The following is a 9,276-nucleotide window of genomic DNA, read 5'->3' on the forward strand; positions in this document are numbered from 1 at the left end:
GTGCTCCCGCCCCGTAAAACTAGAGGTCCGGGGAGATCTTTTGCCGCGCCCCGCAAAAAAATTTCCGGGACGGACGCGGATGTGGAGTCTGTTCGGGCAGGATTATCCGCCGACCCGCATTTTGGCGCTTATTTTGCAAGTCAATGCCTTTTGCGGGATCTGCTAGAGTTGCTCTTATATGGTGAGCATTTGGCCCACGAACTCAAGTCCAGCCCAAACTGGCACCCACGGCGCCACGCACGAAACCAGACACGCGGGCTGTGGGAGCAGCCGAGCACCTCGTCTCCTATTCTCCCTCCCCCGATTCCCAGCGGCGGCGGCGAGCGATTCCAGGTCCGGCGGCCGGCCCTCCCCGGCTCAGCCTCTAACCACCGCCGAAGAACCTCTCCTCCTCGATCCTCTGTCCCCTCGGGCATCCCAGCGGCGCGGCAATGAAGCACCGCCGGCGGTCGAAGCAGCAGAAGCTCAACTCCGTACCTCCCCCTGCGTCCCCGGCCGCCCGCGCTCCACGCTCCATGCCAAGCCCGAGCGCCAGCCCCAAAAGCCCTGCCCCCGCCACTCCTCCGCCGGAGCAGGCGCCGGAAGTGGTAGTCCCCGAGGACTGGGCCCTGGCCACCAAGGTCATCTCCTCCGACCTCTCATCTCCGGTAGTCCTCGTGTGCGGTCCCTCCAACAGCGGCAAGTCGACCTTCACCCGCCTCCTCCTCAACAAGCTGCTCCCCAGGTGAACATTGGAATCCAATTCATAACGACTAACTTAGCACTACTCCCATGCTGTGTTATCTAACTGCTCGTGTGTTGTGCTATTTTGCAGCTACGGGAGGATTGGGTATCTGGACACCGACGTGGGGCAGCCGGAGTTCTCACCGCCGGGGTGTCTCTCTCTACACATCGTCGATGAAGCTATTGCAGGTGCATACACCTTGCGCAGCCATAGGGTGTTACTGGAGAGGATTTTATGTTGGGTATTAATGGTATGCTAGTTCCTCAGGTCACTGACATGTGTTATTTTTCTATGCAGATATGCGGAACCCGGTTCTGCGGGAGGCCGAAAGGTGTGATATTTTCTCGCTCTTTCTTCTAGCTTCTGAAGTGATTAATGGCGATTATTACTTGGGTTTAGGAATCTGTTCTTACTGCTTAGTAAGTTCTTGTTTTGATGTTTAAAATAGTGCCCTCAGGTGTGCGATCTAAGGGAGTAGTTCCTGGCCTCCCGGTCCTGACTTTTTTAAAGGCGCACTGCAATGTTTGAATTCACATGAGAATTGGTGTTTAAGAGCAAGGTTTTGTGCTTTAGGTGCTTCAGAATGGAAGAGCAACTTAACGAACAAAACCTCAAGGACATACTCCCTGGGATTGCAACTTTAGGTTGTTTCAATATTTCTACCAGCCAAACATTCTTAATTTTGACCATCACTGTGAAATGTTTTGCAACCATTGATAACATGAACTTGATATTATATATCAGTTACCAAATATACTTTTGTAATGTCTTCTTTATATTGTTTGAAGTAGCATATTTTCTTAGAAATTGATGGCCACAGTTTCACCTTGGAAAATGTGTCAATGCTCAGAACGACCTAAATTTGTAGTCAGATAGAGTACATCATAAACTATGTTTAGCTGTTGGTGTTAAGTTATCTGTCAACAATCAATATCCTTTTCTCTTCAATCCTTTGCTCACCAATTCTCTTAATGCATGTTCTGTGTTATTATTGTTATTTGTGCATACAACAAATTCCTGTCAATCATGATAGTAGGTTTTAGAAGTCTTTGGAATTGTCAATGTGGTATTTGTATCACTAGGTAGCCTTTTAGATTCCGATGAAGAAACATTTTCAGTTTAGTACTTTTTGAACTTAGTTTCCTTTCTAATGCCTGCATTTCTTTATGTAAAACCCATCAGGTGCTGCTTCTACGGCGATATATCTTCAAAAGGGGATCCAGAATCATATCTGAACTCTTTATTTCTCTTGTATAACTACTTCGTTGAAAAATATCGTTGTCCTGGGAGTGAAGTGCTTCCTTTGATTGTCAACACTCCTGGATGGGTGAAAGGTATATGTTAACAATACTCTTAAGTTGCCCAGCTCTGTTTATCACATTAGGGCGTATATGTGTTTTCATTGTTCAGTGTTCACTGTTCTGAAGACCCTTTGTTTTCATCTTAATGCAGGTACTGGTTTTGATATGCTTGTAGAGATGCTAAGGTATATCTGTCCCACAATTGTTGTTCCGATACGCACCAGAATGCAGAGAAAGAATCTCCCTGATGGAATGTTTTGGTTAACCGGTGGGGAAACAGAACCTAAAGTGATTACAATTGATGCTGCAAGTCGTGATTCCTTGTCAAAATCGTAAGTTTTCATATATTTTTTCCAGTTTAATGCTCAAGTAAATGTCAAAAACTGTTACAAGTTGAGTAGCTAAAAGACAGTCAAACAGTCTTCGTGTTTTGATGAATATGGAGAAGGCCAGTGGCCTGGTGGTGGGGAGGCTGTTCAGCCTCCCTGCGCACCTCGGTTCAGTCTTAGTACCATGAAATATTCTTCGCATTCATTTGATGATGAATATGGGGACATGATGTCGGTATACTGGTTGAGGCTCTTTAACCTCCCTGCGTATCTTGGTTTGAGTCCTAGGAGCAGCTTTGATGCCCATCTCCTTGTTTAGTGAATGCTACAGCTCCTGGACAGTTTTTTGTAAAGGCAAAAACTTTGATGAATATTGTTGTTGACTAGCAAACAATAACTTCCGGTCTCTTGTATGAAGTACAAATAGATAAGATCAAATTTACAGACAGCAAATGAACAATGAGTACTGAATTTGCCCTACTTTCTCCCTACGATCCTACCAGTTTCGATTGCCGTGGGCGCCTCTGTCTGTTCCATCCCAGGAGATTAGGAATTACTCATTGTAATTATAACTGGAAGAATATTTATCTTTCTCCCTGTCAAATTTAGTCTAATACATTGAAAGATAAGATAGTATATTTCCAGTCGTTTATGCCTGCTCATCTATAATGTTGTTGGTCCAAATACTTGTGCGACTACTTAGCTTCGTGACTGTTGTCTTGCGCTTCTTTGATAAATAAGCTCCCGTTCCAGCTACAGATAAATTATTCATACTTATAGGCTCATATTCTACATAAAGTACTGTTTAAAGAAAAGGACAGACCCAGTGCATAAAGTACTGTCTTTTTATTTGAGAAAAATATAGTAATGATGTATTTAAATTGTCAAGATCGTTAAAGTGGAAAGATGGGGGTGGAATGCGTGAACGGCGGCTTGTGGAGTACTTTAAACAATGTTTTTCAAGTGACATATCACTGGCAACAAACAAAGAGCTTGCTTATGCCCTAGCGTCACTGCCACCCTATGAAGTATCATTTTCAGATGTTACAGTTATGCATCTTCATTGCGAGGTTAGTTGTCTTTCCTGTCAACTATGCTCCGGAACATAATCTGGCTCACTTTTTTTTAAACTTCTTTTAATTTGAACCCTTTTTTGGCTTATTGCAAGAAATACAGGCATCAACACCTCAGTAATCGTTACTTTGGTAGCCAATTGTTGATACCTTCGTAAGCACTGGGCTGGGCAATCCTTGCATGACCATGGCCTCTGTCTTCAGGATTAGTTATGTCATGCCTCAAATGCGCTGTTTGACCTGAGTAGAACCTCTGAGTTAGCTGAAGGTCATTAGGTGTAAATCGAGTCTAGCAGTACTCCGCAGAGAAAGATAAGGTGCCGACCAAGCATGCAAGGGCAGTCAATGAAATTGTTAGGCAGATAATTCTATCTATATTAGAAATGCTTGTAGTCCCAACTGAAGTACCATCCTGAATAGATATAATTAGTTTTCTGTAACATGTTGAGCTAGCTATTGAATTACTTCATGATTCATTAGTTTGATTTTTAACCCGAGATCTTTAATTTAGGACATTAGAGTATGGTGTATTTATATGCCAAAAATCTACCCTGGGTTTTATTTTGCGTTGGTGATAAAGGATGGTGGAACGTGAAAAGTGGAAGAGCCTGTGATTTCACTTCTAGGTTTTTGAAAGCACTGAACTGCAACAGACAAAATCATATTCTGCATATTGTTCTTTCTGTTCAGGTACCCCGTACTGAGATATGGCATAGTCTGAATGCAACCATAGTTGGCTTGGCAAGTAGTTGTGACACATCTGCAACAGCCCATGCAGTTCCTTGGTGTGTTGGGCTTGGTACTCTCTCTCTCTCTCTCTCATGCACACATATTTGTAATAAGCACCTACCCGTATATTAAATTTGTGTAAACATTGATAATAGCATATAAACCTGCCCAGGTATTGTCAGAGGCGTTGATGCGCAAAGGGGCCTGTTATATGTTATCACTCCTGTTGCTGTTGAACATCTTCAAAGCGTAGATCTGCTGCTGCAGGGTCTCATTGAGATTCCGAGATCTGTTCTGCAGGTAACCTTCTTCGCCTGGTGATACTTTATCAAGATTAATGGGCACTTTTAAGGATCATTTTGGTGTGAGCAAAAAAATAATGGAGCGTTTTAACAAAATAAAAAAAAACATTTGCTAATTCAGAAAGGAATAAGCATTAGAGTTTGTTATGTCCTCCCTACCATAATCAATTTTAAAGTTAACAATATTTTTTTAGAGCATCTCCAACAGCCGCCGAACGCGCGGCGCGCTAAAAATCAGTTTGCAGCGCGCCGAGAGCCTGCTTTGGTGCGGCGGGGAGTGCTGGCTCGAGCGGCCGCGGTAAATTTAGCACGCGCGTAGCTCCAGCAGGTGCGCTAAAATGCAGCGCGCGCTCTCGCACAATACATAGATATTTCTCACAATACATAGATAGATAGATTAAACGATACATAGATATTTCACAATACATAGATAAAATGATACATCGCATGGATAGATAAAAAACTACGGTGCAACTAGATAAAAACTACGGTGCAACTACTAGAACCTACTCCCCGTCATCCTCCTCCTCCTCCTCCTCATCATCCTCGGTGGTGTTGTCCGAGGTATCGAGCCAAATGTCATCCCAACGTTCATCGTCAGGCCCGAAGAACGACTTCCCACCGACATTGACGAGATCGCACTGCGATATGGCCAGTGCCTTGCGCCGACGCTTGTCCGCTCGCTCCACGTGGCGCCTTGCCGTCCTCTCCGCCCAAAAGGCGTTCTTGGCGGTGACGTCCTCCGGATGGCGCCGGCGCCACTCCGCCATGGCTCGCTCGTCCTCCTCGGCGATGAGGAGGCGGCGCTGCCTCCGACGGTGGTCCTCACGGTCCTGGTCTGTTATCAGACGAGGCGGAGGGGCGACGTCTTGTGCCTGCTCGCGCGTGTAGACGTCGTGGAAGTTCATCTGCGCGCGAGGCCTCCCTAGGCGCCACGCGCCCACGCCGCCGCGTCGTGCGCGCGGGCGGCCTCGTAGTAGGCGCCGGAGGGCCCCTCACAGATGTCGCGGTAGCCCGAAGATCCACGGCGGCTCGGCGGCATGGTGGCTCGGTGGGGGCGCGTCGGTGGCAGGGCGGGGAAGCGGCGACGAAGTGGCAGAGGAAGCGGCGAAGAAGCGGCAGAGCACGCGTGGCAGTCTGGAGGGCGATGGGTAGCTGCGTGGCGAGCGCCGTAATTTATAGGCGCGCCGGAAGCGGTGCGTCAAATCTAGCGCGCGGCCGCCCGCTTTCTCCCGCGCGCGCAATCGTTTACAGCGCGCGCTACTTTCCCGCCTCCGCTGGAGCGCGCGAAAACGTCCCGCGCGCTAATAAGCCAGTTTACCCCGCGCGCGTGCTCTTAGTCGCAAGTAGTGTATACTTTGTCAAGCTTAATAGGCACTTCACATACATATTGATGGTAGAAAAACAATTAAAAGAGAATGGTCGATGCCTCTAATGCCACGAGCACACGAGATAATCAAGCTGTATCGCATGTGTAACATATGGACCATCACTTAGGTTTTAGATGTAACTAGTAACTCTGTTGCACCGCGAATTGAAATTTTGTTGCATCCCGCTTAACCTTCTTTCTGCTGCCATTGCAGGTCAAGGGATGCGAGTCGCCCTACATGTCCATGAATGTGCGGGACAAGATAACGGGGAAGGATCTCTACGCGAGTAATCTCAACAGCCCACTGTCCAGACAGGATGACGGCGATTCTGATTCGGATGCAGATACTATGTAAAACTTGCATCATGTTGGTCGCTTCATTTTCGCTGGAGATGTATGGCGTTAGTTCAGCCTGACATCTCGGAGACACAACAATTTTGATGGCGGACTATCTTTTTTTGTGTACCCAGTAGTGAATTTTTTGCTCAGCTTGAAGTTTGAACTGATTTTTCTGCCTTGTGGTATGGCTGTGTCCTGCGATACTTTGTAACAAAGCTCGGGGTACCACATTCCCTGGCCAAGCAAAAAGAAAACTGAAATAACATGTAGTTGTGCGTTGTTTTATTTCTGTCGAAATAAAGCCCTGCGCAAATCAGGCAACTTTATTTTTCTCTGAAAATATTTTGAACTGCAAAAAGGTTTTACATTTTGACTTGGAGGAAGTAAATTTAAAGATCAGTGCAAATACAACACATATCCAAATCAGCTTATATCAAATTTCTGTACCCAAGTTGTTGAAGTTGGGACATTTATTTTCGGACGGAGGACGGAGGGAGTATGTGTAATCGAATGTCGATGGTGAGTTTTCCTAGCATAATGGTCAGATTGCAGGAGGAAATCTTAATATTCTCAAAATCCAGACATCGAAGCACCAATGATTTGTGTAGCTGCTGAAAAATTTCACCTAAATTTGCCAATTCTGGCTGCAGTTTCTCATTTAGTTACAAATGCAGTTTAATTTTTTTTCCAAAACACGGGCCTCTAACTTAAAAACACGCTTCAAAATTTCAAGATTCGAATGTTTTATTCAGGCAAAGCATGAGAACATCTGCATTTCCATTAACGAAGCATCAAACAACCATCAGTACGCACGAACAGACAGTACACACCCTCTCTCTCAGATAACCGTACTAGCAGATGAAATCAGAGGACAGACACTACCCACTGACACTCTGATTCGATTCGACGCGCACACGATGCATCTCAGGCGACCTGGACCTGGATGGTCTTGGGCTTCTTGGGCTCGGGCGGCGGCAGCTTCTCGACGGTGACGGTGAGCACGCCGTCGCGGCACACGGCGGAGACCTTCTCCATGTCGGCGTTGTCGGGGAGCACGAACTTGCGCATCAGCTTGCCCATGCGGCGCTCCATCCGCAGGTACTTGGCGTCTTCCTTCTCCTCCCTCCTGCGCTCACCGCTGATGACCAGCACCCGCTCGTCCTCCACCTGCACCTGGATGTCGCCGGACCCCAGCCCCGGCATGTCCACCACGAACGCGTACGCGCCCGGCAGCTCCTTCACGTCGGCCGGGGTGGCCGCCATGGCGCGCGCGTCGCGGACGTAGGCGCGCGTCGGGCCCTGCTTCTCGCCGCCGGCGTTGCCGGGCCCGCCGGCCTCGCCGTCCGGGATGTCCAGCAGGTGCTGCAGCGCGGTCATCATCGGGGCATCCAAGCCGAACACCATGCCCGCCATTCTGGCTCGCTGATCTCGAGCTCGGTCGATCTCCTCGGGTTGGGCTTGCCTTGGATTGTTTGTTGAATTTTGTGGAATTTTTCGGTGGTGATGCGATGCGAGGAGGAGGGAGCTTATGTAGGTCGCCCGAGGCGGGGGTCTGGAAGGTAATGGAAACTTCTGAAAGGTGGTGGAACGAGTGCGAAGCAGTGGGGAGTCCTTCGGGCACCGATGGAGAAAGTTCTAGAGGTTCGACCTTCAGAATTGGTTGTGCGGTAGCATTGGGCCCCACATGTCATTCGGGGCAGCAGAGATATTTTTTTTAGGATAGGCATGGAGTTATTTTTTGAAAAAAAATGCATACAGAGATTTTTTTTAGGGTAATGATAGGCGCCGGTGCATCGGCCCAAATTTGGGCCGGTCGCACCCTGAGTGTCTGATGCACCACCATTTAACCGTCCAGATCGAGCATCTGCTTCGTTCTTATCCTCCCGTCGTCTATCTTTTCCCCCCAAATATGCGAGAAAAAAGCAACGGCGAGCGCTACCGGCCAGGCAGCCACCTTCCTCCCAGCCATGGGTGCGCGCGTCTCGCCGTTGACGGTGCACTTGCGGCCTTCTCCATCGCCGTTCAGATCACTCACTATGGCTACCTCGTCGTGCAGCTCCTGGTCGTGGACGCGTCGATGCTCCAGTAGCGCCGTTCCTAGCACCGAACGGAGAGAGTTGTAGCTCCCGGCCCCCATGGTTGCAGCACCGGGTTGCACCGCCCCCGCCGCCTCTTGCCGTCAAAGCTCGGCGCACCGGTGCCCGTCTGCCGTCCCTCGCCGTCATCTGGTCATTGTTCCGGCACATAACCTTCGCAACAGTACAAAACGCCGGATGTAGCTTTTGATGGTGCTGGTTGTAGCCCACCGCGGCGGCGCCCGTCGTTGTCTCAGCACCACTTCGTCGGTTGAAGCAAAACAAAATACCAGTTCCATCTTCCGTCGATAACAGTTCCAGCATCTACATCACATGGTTGTGGCTCCGCTACTAGTCGGTTCCAGCAAAAATAAGAGGATTGCGAGTCTTCGTCTCCGTCCACTCTTGCTGCAAAAAAAAACCAACGGTTCCAGCATCCCTGCTGCCCGGTTGTAGCAAATTGTCGACGATGGTGTCGCCGCTGCAGCTCTAGTGAGCACGGTTGTAGCACCTGTGATCATGGTTGTAGCAAAAAATCTCCGCGACGGCGTCGCCGTTTACAACTCCGGTGAGCGCGCTTGCAGCTTCTGGGCAATCTTGTGGCCGGTTGTAGCAAATTATGTGGCCGGTTGTGGCACACAAGGATGCAAGTTCAGCAAAAACTTGTCATGCCTTGGCGGTGTGCATCACCAGCGCTCGTTGTGCGGCCCTCGACGGCGGTTGTAGCAAGGCAGTGTGCAGCACCACCACTTGTCGTTGTTGCGGCTTGATGGACGGTCCCCGTAGCTACGTCGGCGGGACTCGAAGCCGGAGTTTGGCGGAGGACTTCGCTGGGATCCGCGAGGGTTGTAGGCGGCCATGGCCTCAGGGATGGGAGAGGGTCTCGCCGACAACGACGGAGCGAGAAGATTGGGTGCCGAGCAAGCTGTGTAGGTGCACCGGTTCCAGCTTATCGGGGAAGATTCCTGTGTTGAGCTGACCATGGCTGGAAGTTTGGAGGTAGGGGATTGGGAGCAGATAGAGATTTGGGACAAC

General features: G+C 49.0%; 2 protein-coding genes across 2 annotated transcripts; one reads left to right on the forward strand and one right to left on the reverse strand.

Moving 5' to 3' along the window:
- The first annotated feature begins 222 nt into the window (after positions 1-222).
- LOC119275111 (polynucleotide 5'-hydroxyl-kinase NOL9-like) lies at positions 223-6,451 on the forward strand. Its single transcript, XM_037555909.1, has 9 exons — positions 223-724; positions 815-912; positions 1,022-1,055; positions 1,907-2,058; positions 2,177-2,357; positions 3,244-3,424; positions 4,118-4,226; positions 4,329-4,456; positions 6,042-6,451. Exons 1-9 carry the CDS (start codon positions 432-434, stop codon positions 6,180-6,182), a joined length of 1,317 nt encoding a protein of 438 aa, XP_037411806.1. The 5' UTR covers positions 223-431; the 3' UTR covers positions 6,183-6,451.
- A 441-nt stretch (positions 6,452-6,892) lies between these two features.
- Positions 6,893-7,709, reverse strand: LOC119275112 (17.5 kDa class II heat shock protein-like). The gene has a single exon (XM_037555910.1). The coding sequence runs from the start codon at positions 7,577-7,579 to the stop codon at positions 7,091-7,093; it is 489 nt and encodes a 162-aa protein (XP_037411807.1). The 5' UTR covers positions 7,580-7,709; the 3' UTR covers positions 6,893-7,090.
- Positions 7,710-9,276: the final 1,567 nt, after the last annotated feature.

The sequence above is a fragment of the Triticum dicoccoides genome, chromosome 3B (assembly GCF_002162155.2).
Source record: "Triticum dicoccoides isolate Atlit2015 ecotype Zavitan chromosome 3B, WEW_v2.0, whole genome shotgun sequence".
In the NCBI taxonomy this organism is placed as follows: domain Eukaryota; kingdom Viridiplantae; phylum Streptophyta; class Magnoliopsida; order Poales; family Poaceae; genus Triticum; species Triticum dicoccoides.